The following is a 27119-nucleotide window of genomic DNA, read 5'->3' as shown; positions in this document are numbered from 1 at the left end:
CGAACTTTAGTTTCAGTCCTGTGTGATTTTATTGTTAAGTCTTTTTTTTTTTTTTGATTGTATAGCGTTTACATTTAACAGTTGCTCGACAGGAAGGTGGTCAGGACAAGCAGGGAATGACATGCAGCAAAAGGCCCCAGGCTGTGAGTCGAAGTCGGGATGACTGCACTGAGGAGCTGTAGCTTCTGTACTGGTAGCTTCTCACTAAGTGGCCTGATCAAGCACTTGAATATGATGAGTTGAGAGTTCATATTTTGTAGGTGCTCTGGACATTTTGACACATTTAATTAAAACCTTAGAGTAAGTCATCTTCTGGCTTTGTGGGATATTGTAGACATAAGTCATAAATATATCCCTCCCCCCAAACCCCCACCGACCCAAAAGTCAGAGCTAATCCTGCCACCGCAGCCCCTTGTCAGCTGTCTGCACCCCCTTCCAGCTGTCTCTCTAATGATATAGCTAATGAGACATCTGGGGGGTCTCTATTGCATACTGAGACAGCATGATCTAACCAAAGGGGAGTGCTGGGGAGCACAGAGGGGGCAACACATCAACTTTCCCACATATCCAAGTATAGCAGTGTGACTAACTCTTTGTTTCTCTTTCATGAAATTTCATCAACAGCTCCATGAGCTTTTTGACCTGTACATAGCACAATTCAAGAGAAAGATGATGCTGAGCATGACATGAAGCCAGATTGTAGGGGTCATCCATGAAATCAGCCAATATTTGAGATTTGAGAAGTACCCATGCACTTGAAAGGATAAGCCAGAGTCAATCAATTGCATCTATCTCAGTAGTTTTGCATAATGTCATGGCAAATAAGTTAAGCCCCAGAGCTTTAATTTTAATTTCACCAGGAACCGTTTGAGACTTGCATACGTCCTTGTGAGTATTTAAATCAAGCGTAACGAGAGGATAAACCTACTGTACAAGATCCCTTACTGTGTGGGTACTGTAGATAGTTGAAAAGCTAATGAATGTACATTAAACCCTTTAACGTCTGTCATGGAAATTCTTTATAAATCCATAAAGCTCCAGTTGTCCTGCAGAATCTGCAGAAGCTGTTTTTACAACTCATTCAGCTTGAGTGTTTTTACTCTTTTTAAGGTCTCAACCAACACCCCTCTCAGCCAATTCCTGTGCTGATTGTATGGACATTGCATACACGAAAACAGTCTGAAGTAGTCAAAATTAACTCTCACATCAATAAGACTGCAATTGGAGTCAGACAAAAGCCTAAATTTAACCCTCACCCACAGTCAGACTGGGCTCTGCAGAGTCTTCATACGTGTGCTGTCTGGCACTACTCTCAGATGAAGCTTACCTTACCATTAATGTGAATCACAGTATTAATATGAAGATAAATGGATGTGAGAATGATGAATGTACATTTCCCCTAACACTCATACTGTATTATACTTATACAGTTTCTGTGACCTTTGCACCACTTAAAATTGTTCTTTTTTTTATGCTTTTGTTTACAATTGTTTGGATGTTTTCTCCCCAAAGTGACTTTATCGATCTTCTGCAGTAAAACAAAAATAGTCTTTACTTTACTGAGTAATTTTCAGTAAGTTTGTCCATAATGATTCTGTAAACTGTTATTCATAAAAATGGTTGTATTTTTATTAAAGGTCTAGTTAAAAGTTGAAATAATACATGATAAATTTTTCTTTCTATTTCATATTTCATGATATAATGAGCAAAAGAAGTCATCTTTACAATGACATCACAGGAGAGGTTAATAAAGTATGTCATGACAAATCTTTCATCTTAACATAAGTAGAAACTGCTTTAAAAACTGGCTGATTTTAAACAGTAAGACGGATATGAGTTAACACCAAAATTGGACTGATGTCTTGACTGGATTAAGGTCAATGATGAAAATATTTTCTGTATTCACTTGGTATTCCATCCGCCTTGTTAGTTAGGCATGAAAAGAATTGGTGGTCAGCCTAGCTCACTAAAGATGAGAGTGCATGGCCAACATGCTCTTGTTTGCTAGAAAAATTACGTTGTTTTTGGTTGTTCCAATCATTCAATCATGAAACTAATTAATGGTTCATGGTTCCTTGTGAAGTGAAAAAAGGACAGTTAGCCAAGGATTTTACTATAAAAAAGTGGTTAGTGAACTTTTTGTTTGGACCAAAACAAAATCACACTGGATCAAAGTGTGATGATTTTTTTAAGGTTTGTACATCACTCTCCTTGAGTTGGTTTGGGGCCTTCTCTGTTAGCTTCTGCTAGTTTGTGGGTAAATCAAAGCTTGTGGGATGATAAAAGCCATAGCTGCTTTCTTGGTTTACTCACCAAGACTGTTGTTGCTAAGCAATAATTTGACAACATTTCTGTGAGTTGAGATAAATTCATTGTTTTTGCTTCCTTCACCAGGATGTCCTACCAAGCTTTATGATAAAGACCATACACACTCTTATGAAGAACCTAAAACATGATCAAGTAAAACAACTAGGTGTCATTTGTTTATGCCAAACACAACAATGCTAGCAACAACGCTATAAAAACACCAAAACGTGTACTTGCATGAGCAGATATGCATTATTTGTCATGAACGGCATTAATATCTACTGCTTTCAACCGTCCACACAAAGAAATTATAAACTTCCAAGCTTTTCCACAACTTCATCTGCTTCATTGCGTAGAAGCTCGTCGACAGCACCAAACAGACTGAACTATGGGAGAATAAATTGGGTATTTCTCCAATTAAAAGCTTAAATCGTTCTTAGATAGCACACAAGAATCTAGACCAGTTCAGTTTTAATGTGGATAAAACCAAATTCATAACAATCTCCACTCCAACTCAACCCAGTTCATTGTAGTCCAATCATAATCCTATTAAAACAAATCTATGATTATCCTCAGTTGGTCAATTATGTTCATGTGAATTAGTTCATACAAAAAAATTGCCTAGCAAAGTTTCATCCTCCATCCTGAGCTGCAACGTGGTAAAGAGGAAGCCTTCCATTTTAATCGGAGGGAAAATCCTCCAGTAGAACCAGAAAGAGTTAACATCTGCCGCGACCGGTTTATTAAGGTGTCTAGCACTTGAACTCACATCCAAACTTTGAAAACACGTAGGTAACATGGAGAATCTTTCTTGCAAATCAGCCATTTTGGTTTGGCTACGGCTTCATGTTCAGCAAAAGTATGTGAACATGAAAGCGTCACATAAACATAAAGCCTTTGCTTTGTGTTTAAACAAACAAGCGATCATGTTGAAAAAATGTTGGCTGCTGTGCCACAAGTTGTTTTCCTACTGTTTATTGTTCCTTTCTTTACAACATAATATTCTAATGGGACTTTCTTTTTACTAATGGTACCAGTAGCAACACTTCTATACCACTGCAGCCGGTTTTGGTGCAGTCCTGTTTGCAGAAGCAGTGACTCAACATGTCACATCCAAGACACATCCAGGGTCTCATCCTTTGCATGACTGTAAACTATCTCTAATGCTCCCCTGAAATCTCTCTAACACAGATTAAGCCTAAATTATGTTTGCGTGGATCAGCAGGTGAGGAACTTAGACAACTAGGGAAATAATACCAAAAGGGTTCCAAAGTTTAGTTTCTTTGCTTAATGACACAGTGAATAAAATCTATACTGTGGCCGTCCGCTGTGTCCACCCAATGAGGTTGTTTTGGCTGCCTAATGAAAATAAATGTTGATGTAGCCGTGCTGCTCGCAGCTCATCCATCCCCATCTAAGTGAGGTCTGCTTGCAGAGTTTTCCTGAGCTGTCACTGCAGTTACACCTTCAGGCCAACGTCAGAGTTTCCTAAATCTGTTTAATCCAAATGATCTGGCAGCATTGCACTAAATCAGTTTAAAGCTACATATTATATATATATACATAATATATTAATTTGTGCCTAAAGGTTAAAGGGAGATAATGAGCCGTGCAGTATGATGTCCAGTTTTTTATTTATTTTCATGGAAAGCACTGCTGATTGTAAAAGAGAGAATTATGAAAAGTTATGGCTGACTCATAAATTCTTCACAAAGAGTTTAAAGTTAATAGTTGGATGATGCAAATCGTGTTTAGGTATTTCTGGAGAGTATTTACCAGCTTTGTTCTTGGGTGGCGTTGGTAAATATGACACCAACTAGAAGTGGCTACTCCTACGCCCTATTTATGCTCCCTCCTAAATAGGAACGTCCGTTTCAAGCATTGTCATACATACATTGCTGTCCTTGTAGTTCCTTGTGTCTTTTAGGTTGCTGTGGTTGTTAAGTCAACGCCTCCATTCTTCTTCTGTTTTTTTTTCTTCCTGATCCTCTTCTCCTTCCTTTGTTTGTTTCTTTTGCTGGTCGCATGTTAGCTACTCTGCTCAGCACTGCCCCTGCGATTTCTGGAGGTATTGCTTCATTTTCGCGTCAAGTGACGGAAAGCTCTGTGACAACAGACCAAATGACACATGTAACCAACGCAGGAGACAGATGAAACTGTCAGTCTGTCTGCTTTACGCCTTCTGCATCAAGCATAAATGGGTTTTTAGGGCACATTCACACCAGGATATTAAAATTTGGTTTGACTGGGTGAGGAATTCTGAAAAACATTTCCCACCTTTGTTTGGTTTGGTTTGCTTTCACACTGCACTTAATTCAAGCAGACCAATCCACCTGAACAATGTCATGCAGTTATGACAATTCCTCATTAGGACCTAAGAAAATCCAACTCAGTGATCAACCAGGACCAGAAATGGCTTGTTCACTGTAAGGAAACACTGGAACAACAATAAATGTATTCAGTCTTGGGGTTTGTGTTTTTACTTTGGTGTTCAAACCTAATGTAGTTTTCTATTGTATTCTATTCTGTTCTATTCTATTCTATTCTATTCTATTCTACAGTCATTTAGCAGACACTTTTTAAAGAATAACAAAAGCAGAATTCAAACAAGATGGGACGTCATAATTAAGTGGTAAGTCAGACTGCTGTGAGTGCAGTTGGACCCAGGTGCTGTCATGTAGTGCTAGAGGCAGTGCATATATATATATATATTTTTTTTTGTAAGTCATTTTGTTTAAATACAACATCACGATTTCCTCACACAACATCATCTTGGGCATAAGTGCATACAGCTTCTTCAGTACTTGGTTGAGCCAAAGAGCTGGACAAATCTTTCTAACTCATTCTGAGTAGAAGAGTTAAGCTAAGTGCGGAAATGTTCCTTAAACAACTGAGTCTTTGGTTTGCTTTTAAGAGTGGATAAGGACTCTGCGGATCGGACGGAGTTTGGTAGATCGTTCCACCACTGGGGGACAACAGAGGAGAAGAGTCTAGCTACTGATGTGGCGCCATGTTGTGGTGGGAGCACTAGGCGTTTTTCACTGGAAGAGCGTAACTGTCGAGAGGGAGTGTAGCTCTGGATTAGGGAGTGGAGGTAGACCGAAGCCGTTTGGGTTATTGTTTTGTAAGCCAGAAGCAGACTTTTAAAATTGATGCATGCTGCAACTGGGAGCCAGTGGAGAGCGATTAGCAGCGGCGTGACATGAGCTCTTTTGGGCTGGTTGAAGACCAGACGTGCTGCTGCGTTCTGGATCATCTGCAGAGGTTTAACTGCACATGCAGGCAGGCCTGACAGTAAATAGTTGCAGTAGTTAATGCTTAAAATGACCAGAGCCTGGACCAGGAGCTGTTAGGTAGGGTCTGATCCTCCTGATGTTGTAGAGAGCAAATCGGCAAGATCGAGCAATCGAGGCAACATGGTCCTTAAAGGTCAGCTGGTTTTCTACCATGACACCAACATTCCTGGTAGAAGACATAGGTACAAGCGTGATAAGGTCAAGCTGCATGCTTATCTGTGGCAGTATGGAAGAACTGGCTGGACAGACAATAAGCTCGGTCTTAAACAGATTTAGCTGAAGGTGTTGATCCTTCATCCATGCGGAGACTAGAGCAAGGCATGCTGATATTCACATTGAGACGGTTGTGTCGTTAGGTGGGAAAGAAAGGAAAAGCTGAGTGTCAGCTGCATAGCAGTGGTAGGCGAAACAATGAGTTAATGACTGCACCGAGTGAGGAGGTGTATAGTGAAAAGAGAAGAGGGCCAAGCACCGAGCCCTGAGGCATCCCTGTTGTCAGCCCATGTGATCTGGACATTCCCCCTTGCCAAGATACTTTGAAGGATCTTCTTGTGAGGTAGGACATAAACCACGAGAGAACAGATCCTGAGATGCCAAGCTCCGAGAGTGTGGAGAACAGTATATGATGGTTGACTGTGTCAAAGGCAGTGGACAGGTCCAGCAGTATAAGGATTCAGGATTGACCAACGGATCTGGCAAGCCATTGGGAATCAGTAACTGACAGGAGAGCAGTTTCAGTCAGGTTTTCACAAGAATCTGTCCAGTATGAGCAGCAGAAGAGGCGGCGAGATATCCAGAACATTGTGCCACGATGCAGTCTACACCACTTCCTGTCTTTGGTTCACTGGATGGTCCATTTGCTTTCCCACTGCAAGTGAACTGCACTAGGATTCACTTGCAAGTGAACCAAGACCCCATTTTCAAGTGTAGAGAGGTTTGCTTCTTTGCTCCACACCAGAGTTTGAGTTTCACAATACTCCAAATGAACAATGATATCCATAAAAGCAGATCAGGTTTAGTCTGAGGTGGCTCAAACCATGCCAGTGGAAATGCACCCTTAGACAGTACTTAGTACTTACAAGTATATCTTTGGCTCATGTCTCCTCTGTAGATCCCCTAGCAAAGCAAGAAACCCAGTGTGCAGAGTTTCAGTCCTCACTAGAGATGGGCACATTTGCTTTATATCTCGACATCATGTGTCCTAATTTAGCTCTTCTAGAAAAGAAAATATGTAATCAAGAGTGCTGCATGTTGAAACTGCTTCAGTCGATAAAGATGCTTTTGTGAGTCTTAATCTTTTGTTAAAAATGTAGATTAAATGCATGTTTTGGGGAAAAGTTGTCATCACATACTAATTAAGCTGCAAAATGAGAAAAAAAAAATAAATAAATAAATAAAAACTTCAGCATTGATATTCAGTTGCTCCAGCCTGGATTTAATATTATCAAAGACACATTTCCAGCATATATTATGTTTTATCTGACTCCACTGCAGTCTGAGGAGAGGTATAAATTGCTTCATCTGTTGCTTCTACCCACAACTTTACCTGCTGGGCCCTTAAAATTACCAATCAACAGACTGATGGGAAGTCAGCCATGCCAAACCAGACAAAACACCACAGAATAAACTGAAAATTTTACCACAGAGATGAGACGTAATGGGAAAGTCTGGAGATAATCTAACACTACATGGAGGTCATGGATTTTACTTAATAATACAGTAGCTTTCATAGAGTTTACATCAATGTCATGATTTTGGTAATAACCTCAATTTGTTCTGTTTCAATACTTTGCTCAAACTTTGCTGTCCTGCAGCACATCTACAAAAAGCAAAACCCCACAAATCTGCTCTAATCATGGTTGGCTATTAGACGTTACTTAAAAAGGAATTACCATTATGTTCTTTGCTTCCTGTTTCACGCTTGTCACATTTCAAGCCAAAGTGCAAAACAGTTGGTTCAAAGATTTATTCATAAGTCTTGTTTTTCTTAGTTTGTGCTGTCGTTTCTCCTTTTCATCTAATCTCCATATTGTGATATGAAATTAGAACAGGATTTGTTGTTTCCCTTTTAAATCAAAGGCAGTAAACATAAAGTGGAGTTGCTGTTGGAGTTGGTGGGGGTGGGGGCGTGTGAGCTGGCTCCAGACTGCATCAGTCACCATTAAGGTTTCTCTCTCTCTCATCAACAGCAGCAGTGACCTGGCAGCTTTCCACAGACATATGTGTGTATGTGTGTCCTTCAAACATGCTAGACTTCAGTGTATAAATGAAAATGCTCCAACACAGAGAGATGAAGGAGGGAAGAAGGAGCTTACGGAGTCTTCATCCATCCTGTTGGCAATTAAGGTGGGAACTCCAGAGGAGGGAGGATGATATGGCTCCACCTTTTTCCTCATCCCTCTATCATTCTTTTCACCTTGCCAAAGTCTGCAGCAAGGGCAGTAAAAAGCAGGAAGGGGAGGGAGCCACCACCTCTGTCCGCTCCCAACCCCCCAACCCCAACCGTCTGCATTGAAAAAGTCCAGACAATTTTGATGCCAAGGTGGCAGCCTGTTGTCCAGACGAAGCTTCGCCAAGTCTGCAGCCACACAAAATACTGTAAAAATGTTATAAAGGTGCAATTAGTGCATATGTGTCTGTGTGTCCTTCAGGTTTTTCTTTTTTTTTTTTTTGTCTGTTTTTTTGGGGGGGGGGGGGTTATTCTGGAGGAGGCGTGCTTCAACAGTTGGAGAAGGTGGAGTTTCCTGCACATGCACAGCCTTTCTAATGATGCATCAACATTAGGATCAGGTGAAAAGTAGAAAAAGAAGAAAAGATGGGGTGTGTAGAGGACATATTATGTGGAGCTTTTTTATTTTATCCAAACACTTCCTAACAGTGAGCTGAATTTGCATCCTTTTTTATTATTATGTATTATTTCTGGTTTTGACATATTTATTTTAAGTAAAACATTTACTTATTAAACAACAGTAAAATAAATTAATAATAAACTAAATCAAGAGCAACAATGTCCAGTTCCTCGTCCGACGGGTTTTAGATGTTTTCCTGCTGCTCCCTCCCCTACACACTTCCAGTCCATTTGCACGTTTACGTAGAGAGTCCACACCATCAACCTGCATCCAAAACAAAAGAGCTTGGGGTCGTCGTGGCTTATAAAACCCTCCAACATAGAATGAACATGGAGGCTGACTCATGGAGGTGGAGGAAGACGCTGAGAGATTCATCACATCAAATGACTGAAACAGTGTTTCATTTTATATTAGAAAAATCCTGATTTCATTTGGGAAAATTAATATTTTTTAAGCTTTTGGCTCCTTGCCCTTTTTTTCTTCTTTTTTTGTAATTCAGATTAAGTTTTATAATTTCCTTTCAGGGATTATTCGAGTATTTTTCTTTACATATTATAATTTATGGTTTTTTTTTTTCTTTGCATACACCATAAATTGCTACATTGTGTGGAATATTTAGTGAATATTACTTAATTTTAATGAAGTTGTTATTAAGACTTACCTTAACCATTTCATGCATGAATTATTAACAAAACAGAGCCTCATTTGTTCACATCCAGTATACGACTTCTGCAGACATGTCCAGTAATGCTCTTAATCATATTCTACTTTCTATTTATTTTTATTTATTTAATAAAAATATGTGTAAAATAATATGTTATCTTATTTACGTCATATAATTATTCTACAAAAAAATTGCGAACGTGGTAATTTTAACTTATGTGTATATATTAAGCGGATATAAACACATCAGTCATTTTTTGGGTTTTTTGCTTGTTTGTTTGTTTGCTTGTTTTTTATCCTTGTCCTGTCCAGCATCATAGCTGAACAAATTTGCTTTGCTAAGAGTAGATATATGGATAGAAATTTAAGCATTACTCTTTATTTTTCAAATTGTCTATTGCTCATTTAACATATTTATGCTGGACCTGACAAGAGGGTTGTTGCAGTAAGAAAGGAGACAGTAAACAAAATAAAGAAAATGAAAGAGAAAAAGAGTGAAAAGATTTGAAAAATAAAAGACCAGCTAAAAGGTAACAGCATCAGCTGTTCAATCTTAGCAGAATAAAAAAGACAACCAGCTGCTACACCTGTAAGGAAACAATGACAAAAAAACCTGCAACATCTTTAAGAAAACAAAACTGACAATCATCAGAAGCACCTAAAAAAACAAAAAAAAAATCTGTTACAACAATAAAAACATCAGCAACACAAAGAAAAACATGAACATAACTGTAGTTGTTGGTGATTAAACCCACAACACGACCCAGTGACTGTCTCAGCATGCAGGTTAGTAACAGGAATGAATAGTGATCAGTGACCGTGCAAATGCAACCGGACCACCACAAAGATCTGTTCCAAGGGACCCCCCCCAAGAGCACGTATCCCAGCCAGCCCGCCACCGGGATGACCACATATCCGCCCAGAGAGAGGCAGAAGAAGGCCCCAGCCAGAGCTCCCCAAGGCCACGGAGCACTGGCCCCAGGAGGTCAGGGAGGGCCACCGCCAACCCCGCCAGACGCCAGCCCCCCAGAGATGGACAGAGCGCAGGGCCCAAGGAGCCCAAGAGCACTACGTAGCACTGGAGGGAAGGAAGCCCACAAGTTAGTCGTAGGTCACATCGGCCATTTTAAACACACCGCTTTGGAGGATTCATCAAAGGAATGCAAGAAAACATTATAAGAGAAAGGGAAGAAAAGAGAGAAAGAGACAGACGAGATGGCTGGAGAGCTCTCAGAGAAGAGACAGGATGTAAGATGGATGCTAAACGAGCCATCATTCCAGAGGAAGTGTGATGTGTTTTCAGAGAGGTTTCATGTTTCACCTGAAGTGTGTTTCTTTCTTATAACAGATTACAGTGACATTTGATGCACAATCTTAGCTGAACATCAGCTTCTGATGGCAAACTTATAGATTTGGTAAAATTCTGAACTAAATTCCTGCATAACGCTGCTGTCGGGCCAAAACCTCCCATGTCCAAAATTTGTGATTTTTGTTTTCCTTCATAAATCAGTACTATTGGTCACCCTCTATGTCTGTCTGTTGTTTTACAAATATTTAACCAAAGATATATGATTAAAAGATAATACAAAGTTTGATGACATTATGTCCAGTTATTACAAAACCATTCCGTTTTTTTCATTTTTTGAAAAATGACAGTTTTGGAGATAGGAGGTTTTGGCCCGACAGCAGCGATATGTGTTTTTGGTGACGAGCTTTAAAGTAAATCCAGCTATTCCACCATCTAAGCAGCCACGCATTCTTCTGCATCCCACTGTTGCTCTCTTTCATTTCACTCTCGCTTTCCTTCTGCCGGGCTCTAATTTCAAAGTGGCCGTTTAGCGATGGGGACCGCCCCCCTCCTACAATGTCTGCCATCATCGCCAAAGTCAAACACATCAATCACACATTTGTTTTCTATTTAACAGAGACGCTTTCAAGAAAGATGGAAATATCCTCTTGGCAGTGTTTCTGTGTGCTCTTCCTCTTTCTTCCTCTTTCAAGCAATCTCATTTAGCCGGTTTTATCCCCTCCCCGTCACAACCACACCATCCCACAGCAGAGCTCCCACCACATCTGTGGTGTGGTTTAGTTTGAAAGGGAGGGCGAGATGGAAGATGAGGAGGAAGGTGTGTGTGTATACTGTAAGATAGAGTTACACTTTATATGCTTCTGAGAGTCTTCGTCTGTATAAAGCTCCATCACATCTCTCCCTAATGACCTCAGCAGCGGTCTTCAAGATGCACGACTTGTTCTGTGCTAAGCAAGCTTCATCTGAGATGATGCAACAGCATTTGCATGAGATAAAATGTGAAGCATCTTATTGCATGAGGAAACTGCTTGATGAGACCCAGACGTGGTCTTTTGGGGCGATGTGGTGAAACATTCTGCAGAAAGAAGAAAGAGGTTTTAAAAATTTTGTAAGGTCATTTTCTGACCTTCTCTATTTCAGTTTTAGGTGCAAATCGTTGTCTTGTTGTATTTTATGACCTCACAAAATACAGTATTATTTGAAATGGCTTTCATATGTTGTACTACCATGAAGGTTTCTTTAAATAGAGCAAATGAACAGCATGAAGACATGAAGTGGGACTGAAAGTCCTTTGTGAAAGACATATAAAATAAGGAAAGATGTCAGAGATGTGACAAATATTTCTGATGAAGACAGCTGAGTTGATGATGATGAGTCTGGTTATGGAAAATTACACAAATCAAACCATTGATCACAAAATGATCTTCAAATCTCATTCAGAGAGGAAAAAATAAACATGATCTTTCACATTTAAATTAGAACATTAGACTAAATTATAAAATGTTTTCTTTGTAGAAAGCTGAGATTTCTGAGCCCAAAATGTGGAGTAATCACATTTAACTGCAGCTTTCACAGGATACTGTCTGTGTAGCATCGTATTTACATTTATCTTTTCAGGGAAATTACTGCCTCTTAAACTGGACAAGAAATTTAAAAAGTTTCACTCTTGAAAGAAGACATGGATAACAGCAAACACAAGAACTTCCAATTGTGCATTGTATTACATTTTCTACCAAAATCCAATCATTTAGATTTTGAAATATGACAGTAAATTGGACACTGACTGAAGGTCCTATTATCAGACCTCCAAGGAGGTCTTAAATTTTGATTTAGATTTTTTTATTTGTTCATTTATTCTTTATTTTATTGTAGAGATACTTTTATCATCCACAACACAAACTCGTGTACTTGTAGTTCTCATATTCCCCAGTACAGTTGATCAAACCAACACAATGGTTTTCCTGCAAGTAAAGCAGCTTTCAAGCTTTTCCTTCATTATGTTTGTTGGTTAAACTCCAAACATCAATAAACCACTGGAAGTTTAAATGACTCTGAGAAGCTGCCAGCTGTGTGGCAGCCAGGAAACCCTGTACAAAAACCATCAGGACGTTGCTGCAGCTTGCCTGCTTCCCTTCCAGATAAGACAACCCTGCAGCCTGCATAAGGTCACACAAATTCCTTCCCTCCCTTTTATTTCACCGAAGTGACAGCAGACTGGGCCACTTCAAAACACTTTCTGCAGTGAAATCACCTTTTTGTGTCTGATTTTAGAGGTTTGAGACATTTCATTCAGAGGATCTGTAGGCAGGATAGTCAGTAAAGACTTGTTACTTTCACTGTGATTTATGAAAATTTGCATCAGCAGATGTTCAGCTGAGCACAAAGTTTTACCAAGGATATCAACCCACTGGTCAAGCAAGACCAGTAACTATTTGAAAAAGACCATGATGCAGGTTTTTCATGCAGCCCAAAGATATTATATGATATAGAGTATACTCCAGGGGAACAAAATCTGATCCAGATCCTTTGCACATCAGTGGAGATCCTTTGGACAGGGTCCACTGCTTCAGTTTTCTGGATGAGTTTATGAAGAAAGCAAAGCAGCATCTCCACTTCCACAGAACATGGATGAAACTGCAGGTGACATCCTATTAGTGTTTCCTTGCTCGGTTCACCAGCTGCTCTGCAGCACAGAGAGAAGCACTCTCCTCTCCCCTACCTGGAGGACATTTACAGATTATGCTGCCTCAGAAGAGCTCACAGCATCCTGGAGGACCTTTCACACCCTGGCCATCCCCTGTTTGAACTGCTGCCGTCAGGAAGATTTTCAGGGAATGATTCTCTCGCTGCCACGATGTGCCGAACTAATTTTTCTGTGCCTTTTGGATTTGAGGCTACCTTTGAATATCAAATATTATTCTTTGTTTTATTTTATTTATTTTATTGCCCTACTTACACAAAACCACTGGACTAGACTGGAGGAACAATAGAAGGGAGAACAGAGGAGAGAAAGTGCAAGCTTAGAATGGAGGATTGAATCAAAGAGTTGATATAATCGGTTTGTTTTCTTAGCTAGGCAGTTTTTTTATGTTTTTTAAAGAAATGGCTTCACATGAACGCAGTTATTATGAACGGAAGTCTTGTAGGTTATGGTTTTATTTAACTGGATTATCATTGAATTTTAACTGGATTGGGTTGTATCTTTAAAAGTATCTTTAGATGACTGTCATAAATAAGCTCCATGCAAATTAAGATGAACTGAATTTAATCATTTGAAACTTTAAGTGGAGACTAAAGTAGAGTTTAGTCTCCAGTAAACTCCACTAAACAATGCGTACTCCACATCAAAATATCCTTTTACTTTAGCAATGGCTGCTGAGTCCCATCTTCCTCGGCTAAACACACAAAATACGCTGGAAGCACAAAAGAGACGTCCAGTTTCGAAAGTCGAAAGCAAAGATGCTGATTGTTTACCTTGGGACTTGTGAAGCACTTTCAAGATTGGACATTTTCAAAGAGGGTCTATTTAAGGTTGTAAATAGTTTTTTCTTGTTGATGCTGGCAGAAAATAGAACAGTTTAAAGCCGAAACCCATTTGGCCAAAACAAGCTAAATACACTGAGAAACTCTGTGAAGAGGGAGAAAATTGCAGAGCTGGTAATAATTCTTTGTGGTTTTATCTTCATAGCGAATGCTTTGCATAATTGATGTCATTTTATCCAGTGGTAATGATACCTTTTGAGGACGGAATTGCCTGCTCAACCTGTCGATTACCAATGTGGTGGTAGTTTTCTACTACTTAAAAAAACGTTTCTTGTGTTTTCAGTAGCTGCAACATTTGGATTTTCTGAAGGACGCCACTGACTGAAAAGAGAGAAAAACCCACTAAATCCAGAGGGATGCTTCATCATCTGTGGCACAAACATCAAAACAAAAGCAAATAGAAAACTGATGGGTGTCATAAAAACTATAAGAAAACTGATTTACAGCTTAAAAGAGGTTTCCAGTGACACCAAAACGCTTGTCCTGTTGGTAAAGGCTGCAATTATGCTTTTGAGCTGTTCCCAAAGTAAAACTTGCACTCCTGCCCGTGTAGCTCATGCGAGGCTAAGAAACTGCAGTGCTGTGAGAGGTTTTGGGAGTTTTATTACATCTTTAAAAACTTTTGAATGTTCTCTTGGAGATTATGAGGCTTGTTGGTTGAAGGGCTCCCAGCTAATACCGATCCCTGAGAGTGACCACAGAGCCTGGGTGGCCTTGGGTGACTAACCAGGCTGTTTACGGACGCCAGAGTGAAGGTTAACTCATTGCCAGATCGCAGAGGTCAACAGCAGCCCGCGAACAAGAGATGGATGTGTGTTTGGTCTGGAAAGGAAAGACTAAGAGACCTCAGTGCAGCTCACATACAGACTTACATAGAAAACTTTAAGTGGGACAAGATTGTTTAATTTTACATAAAGTCCTTTGCAGGCTACAACCTCACGTATAATTTACATGAATCCGTCCATGTCTTCACCTGCTTTACCTGCTCTAAGCTGAGGTCAGTATCAGCAGGTAGAGATGACATTTCACTGGTCCATTCACATGGCATCAGATATTTCACTTCCATCAAAGCCTCTGATGGCGTTCAGATGCACACAAAAGGTCCTTTTATGTCAGAGTTTATATGCACCAGGACAAAATACTGTTTTTATGTTTCAAAACACGTAGTTAAAAACAACCGTCTACTACTTAAAACTTTCAGAAAGAAGAAACAGTGAAATATATTTTTAAAAAAGACTAAATAAAGCTGTTTGAGCTATTATAACGTTTCTATGAGGTGGCTGAAGGGAGACCTTCATGTTTTTATTCATCCATTTGACTTAATATTTTGTCGGGTTTGCTAACTACTGTGTTAGGTTTAAGAGATTATCTTGATCAAGACTTTAAAAAAACTGTCATAAAAATTTTAATTTCATGATCACTTATCCCTCTTCTTAGGCTGTTGGAACCACTTATTGTGAGTCAGGAGTTTAGGCACATTGAAAACCTGCAGGACTGCAGCCCTTGAGGACAAACTTTGGACACCCCTGGTGTAGGCAGACTATTGCTCATTTTTGTGGGATTTGTAATTTTGGGGGAACAGTTATGCTGCAGAGTTGGTCTACCTGGTGTCTTGTCTGAGTTTTTTGTTTTGTAGTAAATACTTAGTTGGGTGAATCTAATGGCTGGTCCTGTGATGGACTAGGAACAGCTCCAACCACCTCATGAACCTACATTTCCATAATTGGAGAACAAAGTTCGTTTTCTCGAGATCACAAGAAAAAAATCTCGTTACCAGAGAAAACTGTGTAAAAAAAAGATGCAAACATGGCCGCTCTCAGCTTCCGTAGAACAGGCTTCATGCAGCCACATGGAACTGTTTACAAATTAGGAGCATGTTACACCAAAAGTTGTTTTATGTCACAGAGCCCTTAATAATATGTTGCGATGCCTTTGTTCCTCAATATAGACGGCAGCTAACTGTATATTTATGTGCAAATACAGTATGTAAAATACCTGCTAACAAGGCTAGCCCCAATACAGCCTTAACTATTTCTGGCATTACAATGTAACCAAAGGAGTAAGTGGGTCATATTTTGACACAAGTCACACACATGGTGGTGCTCAGTCTGACGCTGCAAGCTCCTACAATGGCCGTCCTGGTCACATATATAAAGGCACAGAAAGGTTCACCTTGGAAAGTATTTTTCCAAAAAGTTTGTTTTCAGTGCTTCAAAATTCATTTCCATTTGGTTGAAAAATCTGCATTTGTCAAAATAATCCATGTACATGTGAATTGGGTCTCAGTCCCCTCTACAGGGTGCATTAGTAGAGAAGGTGTGGACAGACTGGTACAGGTATTTCATCAAACCAGGGATTTGTTGCAGTATGCAGCTTCTTTAGGATAATGTGTTATGGCCCCTTCAGATGTTGGAAAGACTTCCACAAAAGTTATATTAGTGTATGTTCTATCCTCACTGTTCCAGTAAAGCTCCTCTCTTCTGCTCCTCTCCCTTCTGGGTGCATTGTATGAATTGAGAAATCCTTCAAAATAGCTACCTGGGAACAGTTTCTGGGTCACAGGCAGAAAGGAGGAGGAGAGAAAAGACAAGGAGGCTCAAATTAGGTAAATGATTTCATACATTTCATCTAGCCGGTGCCTATCCCAGCCAAAGCAGACAATGTGCATTCTGTAGGAATCATTATTTCATTGTTGAGCTTAAACTGAGAGACAGGCGAATAGAAAATATTGCACCACCCTCTGTGGTTGCGATAATAAACTGAACTAGCCTGATTTTTCCAGGTTAAAATTTTTAATATGGCCTGAACTGTAAGGAGCCACTTTAGGGAACAGGCCTATGGTTAAGCTGAAAGTATGTTCAGACACATTATCTTTGTATCATCTTATAGAGGACATCCCTGTCATTAAAGGACAAAGACACTTGAAACCTTAATATATTGTGGTCTTTTTTTTTTTTTTAAAGAAAACTTGTAATGAGAAGATAAAGGCATCTCTCTTCTATCTGTCTTCATTATGGGACTGGTATGCAGCTTCATCTCACAAGGACAAAACATTCTTCTAGTGTTGGCGTTTGTCCTTCTGCCCCTCCTAAACAGTCAAACACCGCCATCTAGTGGCCAGAGAGCAAACAACCTGAATAAATGACAGGAATTGTGTTGTCTCATAAACTGTCAAGAATGCAAACATGTTTTGCTTTTAACATTTCTTTTAGGTACAGAAAGATAAATTGAAATCTGTTGATGACTTTTTTTTTATTTGTTGAATATAAAATATGAAGGAAAGAGGTGTTCAATTCTGATTTCTGGTAGAGAAATAAAGAATAATGAAGAATTAATTAGTACTTAAAGAGCTGAAAGTATAATTAACAGGATGTTTAAATATCAGCCCAAACATCAGGATAACTGTGGAAAGCTGAATAGTATTTAGTAACAGACTAATCAGTACAAGAGAAAACAGAACCAGAGAGAAGCTGTGCAGAATGATTTATTGCAGGTTCTTACAGTCGATATGATCACAGCAGCTTCTAAACAATGTCTCAGATCTGTTTAATTCTGCATCGTTTAAGAGCGCAAAAGTTCTCAATACATTAGACCGACGAGAAGAGCAGACAGTGTGTACAGTGGTTGGCATGACAGCAGACGTCTGCACTATCAGCAGTAAACACTTCTCAACCTAAACACGGATGTAGTTAATGCTTCACTTAATGTCAGTTTGTGAAGATTTACATTGATGCTAGAAACTATTTCTACCTGCCAGAAAACCAAAATCTTAGATTTTCTACATTTCTAAAGCAGTGCAGGAAGCTGGTGATATAAACATTCAGCTGTCATGACTGATGGAAGAACAGCAGCGAAGCAGCGACTGGGAATCTTTACATAAACGGCTTTGTTTGCTAAGGCTTTCAACCACAAATACTCATGATTTTAAATGATAATAATTAAGGAAAACAGAATCCTGAAAAACAATTATTCAGATTATAGTATCTTTAAATTTAGTACTAACATATAATACTGTTTAATTATTGGCTGCTTTATATAATAAAAAACGTGTTATCCAACAATCAAACATTTTTAGAACATATTTGTGAGGTGTTACACAGTTTAGCACCATTGTAGCTCAGTTAGGTATGTTTTTAGGAATTATGTCATTCAAATAAAGATAATAGAGTCTTGCAGTGTGCAGCAGTTGATATGAAGCTCAGTGAATAATCAGTGCTAAAAAAAAACATTTCCAAACGTTTGTAACTTCTCCAACATTTAGGTGTAGAAGTGATTAAAGTCCATGCAGCAGCCATTTGTTGTTATACATGTTGATAAAGACAATGAGGCTGATGGTGGTGATAAAAACAGGGCCTGATATAAGAGCTAACGTTGCTCCATGCCAGCTGTATGGACGAAGTGGTAACTTGCTGCATAATAACAATGTCAAAAGTTTTGGAAAAAGTAAAGCTCCACAGGCAGTGGGGGCAGGAGAGCGAGCGACATTGTTTCCACTAATCAGGCTGTTTGTTGGCTCTGCACAATGCAAGATTTTAACCCAGCAACGCTGCCTCAACAGCAGCAGCAGCAGCAGCAGCAGTGCATCAGCTGGTTTAGATGACAGTAACATAATAAACAGTTATAAACATAAACAGTTATGTTTTATAAAACAGATTGTGTATTTACAAGGTGCAACTTTTGAACTATATTATTATTATTTCTGCCAAATAATTCTGGTACATTTGTATACTTTGTGTAAAGGAATTTAAAAAGGTGCCTCAGGGCCTAGGGGTCTTATTTCTTTAACAAATTTTAATTTACAGTTTGAACTAAAAAAAAAATAAATAACTAAACAAACAGCATCATTATCAAGCAAATGAGAAATGAACCTTAAACTTATTTAAAGTTTTAAGGAATATAAACAAAAGTGGGAAAAATGGACATAATGATCCCCAGGCACCCTTTTTCATGCTTGAAACACTGAACTTCTAGAATAAGCTGAAGTTTACAGTACAGTAGCTTGAAGTACCAGTATGAGACGGCGTTAATATACATCAGCTGTGAGTACACATGAGTCACATCTTCCTGTCTTTAAACTGTACATGAAGAGAAATTAGATCAACTTTCTTTCACATATTTTAGCAAACGTTACGAGTGGTGAGAAGAGTGAAATATACAGGATGAGTTCACACATGCTGTTTCTCTGCAGCAAGAAACCTCCAAACATGATGCTGCATTTACAAAACAGAACAGTCAGCTGCACAGGACCGTCTGACATGCAACCCAGTACAGATATTATTATCATTGTTTTACAGCGTGTTAGGTTTGACTGAGCATGCCCAGTCTACCGTTCAGTAAAGAACTGTCAGTAACTTCTATTGAATCTGTGTTTTAAAAGAAGGCTCACATACAGTGTATATTTACAAGTTAAGAGGTTTTTTTGTTATAAGTGTCCACTTCATGGACCCTCTCAATCTGTTTTTACATCAACAAGTGAAATCAGTCTGTCTTTTTAGCAGGATTACTGAGACATTATGGATGGATTCAGAATTTCTTAGATTTGACTAAATTAAAGAAAAGTCCCACATGAGACATCACCCAATATTTGCACAACCCAGAACACGTATTTGTACATTTTTTAGGTTTCACTGTTAACTGATGCTCACATAAGCAGCCCGTTTCTGTTTTAACTTTCTAAATTACACTTAAGATGTCTTTCATTCAACTTTTAGCAAACAGAGGAAAAAAATATGTGTTTTAACATCTGATAAAAAAACAAAGAGTGAGCCTTCTTCCCAGACACAGCATTCATTTCTCTGCACGTTGGGTGTGATGCTCTGTTCAGTTACTGTGTTAAATGGGCTCCTGGAGGTTATTTACATTATAAAAAATGAAAGAAAAAGGAATTCCAACAATTCCAGTTCAGCATGCATTTGAGCAGTTTTTGCACAAATATCCAGCAGCTAAACATCGTTAAACATTTCATTGTTCATATTTAGGCACTCAGCAGACCATCACCAACACCGGATCAGCAGATTTATTCAATAAATCACCCCTTTATCTCTAAAATTACAACTTTATACTGCAAAAGTTTTAAGAAGGACCTCACTTTGCAAATGGAAAGGATTAAAAATATAAGGGAAAACTTGATTTTTTTTTTTCTCAGTATTTCAAAAATGATTGCCTTGATTATCATTTGAATACATATTTAAAAGTAGATATAACTTCTGCCACCTACAGATTTACTGAATTCTTTTTGTGGAAATGAAGGATTGATTTGTCACCTGTTTTGATATATTAAGCATTCTGCATCATTATGTGTGTGTACCATAACACCCCTGCATTCCCTACAGAAGCATATCATTAAATCCACTTTCAGACACATGGTCCTCCAAAACAAGTCTTTTTATATTGCAGAACTACTGAACCTTTAACCCTGAATCCACATAAAAATAAAAATCATCTACATTGCTCTAGAAAGATGCATTACAATTCAATTCTCTCCATGTGCAAAATCTCATTTCCAACCATCACATTTGAACAATTTTCCAAATCAAATCCCTAAAAACGAGCAAGATGCAAGTGTCTTCATGCATAAAATGCAAAACCTTAGGCAACTTTTTGCTTCTCTGTGATTAATGCCTCCATCCAAATTTTGTACCTCACTTGCAGAAAGCCTCTGAAGCAGAGAGCTCTTTCCACCTGAGATCAGCATGCTTTGTCATTCAGAGGCTGCAGGCCTGAAACATCGTCACTGTGGGCTGCCTGCAGAGCATCCTGACAAGCAGCTCAGACACCCACCTGCAGAACTCACGGAGGAATAAACCCCCTTGATGTTTTGTAGGGATGTGGTGACAAATGAAGGCAGAGAACAGGAACAAAGGCAGGAACATATTTAACTCCTAAGACAGCTCAGGAGCTCCGAGCAGGTGTTCAGATATCAGCACACAAATTCTGCAAACTGCTTCCAAGGTATGTGCTAATACCTGCTGCCACATCAGGAAGTACATGCTGGTTCTGGTTCAGAGTGTTCAAGAAATTAATTCAGCCTGCTCATCTTTAGGATTTATCACCTAACACATGTACTCATCGCCACTTTATCAGGCCCACCTTGCTAGTACTGAGTGGGATAGATTCAACAACATGTTGGAAAGAGACTTAGCTCCGTATTGACATGACAGCATCACACAGCTGCTGCAGGTTTGTCGGCTGCATCCATGATGAGAATCTCCCGTTCCACCTCATCCCAAAGCTGCTCTACTGGACTGAGATCTGGTGGCTGTGGAGGCCACTGGAGTCCAGTGAACTCATCGTCATGTTCTAGAAAGCAGGTGGAGATGATCTGAGCTTTGTGACATGGTGCATTATCCTGCTGGAAGTAGCATCAGAAGATGCTACACTTCCATTTTCTTTTCTGCAGACCATTCTCTGTAAACCCAGTAGAACAGCAGTTTTTGAACTACTCAGACCAACAACCATGCCACATTCAAAGTCACTTAAATCCTCTTTCTTCCTCATTCTGATGCTCAGTTTGAACTTCAGCAAGTCGTCTTCACCATGTCTACATGCTACTGAGGTGCTACCATGTGTTTTGCTTGTGTTAACAAGTAATTGAAGAGGTGGACCTAATAAAGTGGCCAGTGAGTATACATTATTCCACTTTGTTCCATGTATATGCAGTCATGTTGTTTGTGTGCACATGCACAGCAAAATTCCAACTATCAGCCTTAATCCAAATACGGCGCTTTTCAGAATATGAAGGTTTAATGAGATGCAAAGACTTAAAATAACCAAACAGATCTGATAACAAGCTGCACAAAATGAGCCTGAAAACCAACCTGATGAGATTAAACAAGTGTAATGGCTCCAAATTGCAAATCCTTTAAGATAAGGCATGTTTGAAAACTGTCAACCAGAGCAGGTCAGCTCACTGTGACGAGTGCAACAGGCCAAACACACACATCAGGATTGGTTATATTCTTGGAAAACAGTTTGTGGAATAAAATCCAACATTTGCTCCCAGCAAATATCCCGTCATTACCGACGAGACTTCTGGGATTAAAAAGCTCAAAGATGTTGGGGAGAATCAGAGGTGCTACATGAAGAATTGAATGAGGGCTGTTTAGGGAACATGAAACACTTACTGATTTAAGTCATAAAGACGCTGCTGCATCATGTTTAAAGCAAAAACAGCCCGTTTGAAACATATTCTTTAAAATATTAAATAGCATAGATTTACACAGGAAGATTTTTTCCCTTAAATTTGGATTTAAAACCAGATCTTTCATGATTAGGATGTCTTTATACATCCTATACTTTATACACAGGCTGCATTTCCTCTGTGAAGTGTGGCTACAATTAAAGTCAGAAATGAGGGTTTGGGATGAGAAATAACAGAAAATGTCTTTGTTGAATGTTTTACACACAATGTGGAGGTGGTGATGGAGGATGGCTGTGATGGAGATGAGGTGGAGGGAAAAAGAAAACAAACAAAAAGGAATAGAAGATCATCCACAATTTATTTAACACCTTATTTTGCAAATGATACTTTTTATTACAGAAACAAAAAAATGAAAAAAAAAGAAAAATTATTCAGATTATACATTTGAGATTCAAGTTTAATTAAAATCAGATCCAGTACCTCTTCACATCATGTCCTGAACATCATCCTGTCTCCACACTGGGATGAATACGATGGAATTTTTTAAATAAATAGCATTAAACAACAAACTCCACCTTTAGTTTACGCTGAGTCGCTCCCTAAGATTCACTTTGATGTGATTTCAAAAACAAAATCTGATCAAATATTAAACTGCAAGCATAGCAAACTTTTCCTGATTTCAGTCTCATTTAATTAGTCATGAACTAAATTTCAAAGTGGTTAAATGTCATGTGAGCTAACAACAGCTGGGGCTGAAATTCTATCTTCACTTTGTTCAGAAAAAACGTGAAGGGGAAGAAACTGAAGGGAAATGATGATGGTGGGAGATTTTAGTCTTTGGTAAGTTTAGTTTCAACGTACGGAAACACACTGCCACAGACACGGTCGCTACACTGGTGACATAAAGGTCCAGCAGGAATATTAGTGCAACTCACAGAAGGCAACAGAAATCCCACTTTACATCCGTTTCTAAGCACGACTGTGGATAACTTTTTTTTTTTTTTTTTTTTTTTTTTTAAATGGGAGCTGTACTGCGGTTTGAATGCATAAATCTGCTCCTGTTGGTTTTCATTTGCAGCAGCTGCTTTTTTTCCCAGTTACAGACTAAACAAATCTTTTATATCTTCTACAAACAGCATCATCCCTCTAGCGTTAAAAAGGACCAATTCAAAGATACTTGGATATGTCTCAAAATTCAACCTTAACACATAACCCCCAGTAGCAAAGCATCCCCTATATGGAAGCAGAAAAACAGCCACTTGTACTGAGATCATAAAGCTCTATTTTTGTCCTGATAACGGGGAATATACATCCTTAAAAAGGATTGTGAACAAGCAATGTCTTTTCAAAAAGTTAAACACACCTTTTCTGCCTAAAAAGAGAGAAAAAAAATCACTTTAAGAAGGGTACATGGATACTTGTTTCTCTAACACACATCCACGTGTGCACTCGCAAAACTCACTGGAAACCTTAAGAGGACGGTTTTTATCGCAGTTTGCAGCTCTCAGCCTCCCTGCCAAGGCCGATGCTGCACCGCTTCAATCTGAATATTCACACCCTGAGTCACTCTATTAATTAGTCCATATCTACTGTAACATAACTGTCTATTGCATTTACACCGGACAGAGAACCTCTGCTTTTTCTCCTCTTTCTGTGTGATCTATAATAACAAAAAGTAGCTAAAAGAATAGGACAAAGCAAACAACTGTGGGCCTGCAGAAGCAAACAAGTGATTAGTTAAAGTAATTTCTAAAAGTAAAATGAGAACATCTCTGTGGTTTTAGCTTAATAAATGTGAGAATTATCCGATTTCCTCTATGCTAAATGCATGTATAAAAACAAATATGTTCAAATGACCCAGTTTGTTGTTAAATACCCAAAGATGGTGACCCTCACACTGTCACACTGACATCCTGTCAGGTCCAGTCTCTCCTTCCTGTGACTATTAACCTCTCCATGCCGACAGACAGTAGCGCTGCGGTTCATATCCGCCGTGCTCCCCTGAGTTCTACCTGTCAGGATGCAGACGGACACAGACATCAGCCTCCCCAGCTGAGTGCAGCTGAGATGTTGTAACGTCTCCTGACATGTTTACACTGGCCGCTGATTAATGCTGCACAGCACATGCCATGTTCCCCCCTGGAGCATCTCTAACCTAAACACAACCCTCCAGCAAAGCTAGCTTTGGCCCATGTATGGGGCGAGTGTTTACCCTGCACCCATCAGCCTGACTGGTCCCAGGCGACGCTGAACCCTCGGCACAGAAGCTGAACCTGGACGACACCCGATGGAAGACGAACAAGCTCTTAATCATCCACATTTAGGATAGGATTCCAGGAACAGATTAAGTGGAGTATCATCCACTCAGCTTTATGTCAAGTACCACTCTGTCATCCCCGTTTACACATGGGATCATCTCTAGTTACTGTGGAGGGACAGCAAAGAGCTGGCATTAGTTTAAACATGAGCCAACACTCAGCAGAGGTAGATTAACTCTTAACACTGCCATCAACAAAATCTGATGTTTGAACTTTTCTTCATAATCATGACTAATTTATGTAGGTTTTTTTATTTGGGGAAAATGCATCAACAGGTATGTGGATACAGGTAACGGAAATTATAAGCATCAGTCCTGATGAATCCTTGATTCCAACCCTCAGACATGCATGACTACAGTGCAGAGATCACCAAAAATCTACATATCTTTGTTTTGTGTGTAAAACTAATCTCATCTACAGACAAATTAATTAAAATTCTTCAGCCAAAAACGGGAAAAAATACTTAAATATATCAATGGAAAAAAAATAAGCGCTTTATAATCTCCTTAAAATATGAAAAAATAAATATACAGTACATGAACAATTTATGTATCATGAGAAGGCCACTGTGCGTTTAACCTGTACAGGCTAAGACTACCATAATTATACAGCTCCTGCACTAAACTGCTTTGCATTCACAAACTGCCACTTTCAACATCCAACAGCTTTCTGCTATCTTCTGAAACCAGCTGGTACAAAGAGAAATTCAGTCACTGCAGCAGCTGACATTTATTTGGTTGGCGGTGCGTTTAGTGTCTCTATGATCCTGACAGCTTGAACGTGTCAGTCAGTGTCTGCTGGTGTATTTGTTCATTTTAAAAAATAACTTGAATCTGTCACTAAAAGTGCAACTTTACTTGGATAACACTGATCATCTGGTCACGATGCAGTGAAACGTGCTGCAGCATTACCCTGCAGAGCAACACGTCACAACATGCAACAAGAAATCTAATCCATTAAACACAACAGAGCCTTATCTGTTGGTCTGGCCTTTAAACCCCAAATTCCTGATTCAATCGAGCCTCTGTGGGATACAATGGAGACTCCACACTGCTACCAACAGGACCTAAAGGATACATTACCGCTGTGCTCATTCCCAGACAGGCTGGAGGAGTTTTAAATGGACCAACCCAATACAAGGAGGTGGTATTAGCATGATGATGAAACTAAATCTGATTTATTTTAGGATTATTTTAAAAAGCAAAGCTTTAAACCTGCACCGATTTCCAATTCCAAATAGATTTCTATGATTTTTCTTGTGTCTAATGTCTTTGGTTGCAGTTATCATTTAAACATTCAATAGTTCACAACAAGCAACCAGTCCAAATACAGTCCAGAAAAAATGAAGTTTCTTTAAAACACAGGAGGTTGATGGATGAACAAAGAGAAGAAAATAAACTGGAATGACCATAATGACAATATGTTTACTGTGCAAAATCCAGAAATAACATCTCAGTTGTCTAAGATAATGACATGATGAAATTAATAATATATATATATTTATATATATTCTCTGACTCTAAAGTTGTGAGAGCAACCGTGGCTCCACGTTATTGTGTTTCCTGTTTAAATAAATTATTACACAAAATCAAGCATCTACATCTTGTGCATTATTACTCCAGATAATAGAAGATAAAAGTGATCATCTTTCAGGTTGACTTTGTGGATTTTAAAGGCAATAAGCCTCCTGGTTTGATTTTTCAACAATCTTAAGGAGCTAACTTTCAGAAGGAAGCCGTAAACCTGTGATTCTCCCTTAACTAGTGCAGAGTTCTCTGTGGCCAGAAACCACCCACAAACTTCTCAGTGGACCTTTTTTCTTTTTTTTTTCTTACTTTATTTAATTAAATTCCTTTAATTAATTAATTTATTTTTTACAAGTACTCCGTGTTTGAAATGAAAAGGAGTTAGCTGTTGCGTGTAGCTGCCTGTTCTTTCTCAGCCTTCTCTTTGGCCTTTTCCTTCTCAATCAGCGTCTCCTCCTTCTGCAGCATCACCATGATGTCAGCTACCTGCGAGGTTGAGATGTCGATGTCCTCCTTGTCGATCAGCTCAACCACCTGCGAAACGAGACAAAGAGACGTCAGAGAAAGAGATACGGGGATTTCTGTCCCTTCGAAAACAAAGAAACGCAGTGGTTAAACAAGAGGTATGGAAGACAAGAGGCATCTGAGCTCTAAACCATTCCTAAAAACTACTGAACTGTACAGAATCACCATGACAATGACAGTAAAAAGAATGATAATATCCTCAATTAAAGACTTTGCCTTGTAAATTAGCAAAACAAACTCTATCCACGCGATTAGCTGTGCTGTTCATTCCACAGAAGCACCATGCTTAAAAGTTATACCTCTTTGTAAAGGTGACTAATTATGCTTTCCAGTCAGGTTTAATGTGACACCAACTTGTGTTATTAACCCTTAAGCACCAAAATCACAAAACTGCGACAAACACCAGGCCATCTCTCCAGAAAGAGAGCTTAAACATGTTACTACTTCTATGTGAATAATCCGTCAACAATCGCCCAAAAAATAAACACAGAAAAATAAATTATCAGGTAAAACAAAATCATTTGAAATCGATTGAAACTGTATGGAAAAGTATTAAGTTACTTTATTCTAAAAGAAGAGCTCAAAATGACAGGTACTTTGTATAAATTTCATAGCATAAACAAATTAAAATAAATATTTTCCA

General features: G+C 38.9%; 1 protein-coding gene across 4 annotated transcripts in view; it reads right to left on the bottom strand.

The window, feature by feature from the left end:
- Positions 1–22446: 22446 nt before the first annotated feature.
- Positions 22447–27119, bottom strand: part of letm1 (leucine zipper-EF-hand containing transmembrane protein 1) — a 28634-nt gene continuing 23961 nt past the window's right edge. For all 4 annotated transcript variants that reach the window (XM_041971411.1, XM_041971412.1, XM_041971413.1 and 1 more), the window contains one exon: positions 22447–26485. In XM_041971411.1, the coding sequence (XP_041827345.1) occupies positions 26333–26485 (153 nt within the window). In that variant the 3' untranslated portion in view covers positions 22447–26332. The remainder of the gene's footprint in view (positions 26486–27119) is intronic.

The sequence above is a fragment of the Melanotaenia boesemani genome, chromosome 20 (genome assembly GCF_017639745.1).
Source record: "Melanotaenia boesemani isolate fMelBoe1 chromosome 20, fMelBoe1.pri, whole genome shotgun sequence".
In the NCBI taxonomy this organism is placed as follows: Eukaryota; Metazoa; Chordata; class Actinopteri; order Atheriniformes; family Melanotaeniidae; genus Melanotaenia; species Melanotaenia boesemani.
The sequence above is the reverse complement of the archived record's forward strand: the minus strand, read 5'-3'. Positions and strand labels throughout refer to the sequence as shown.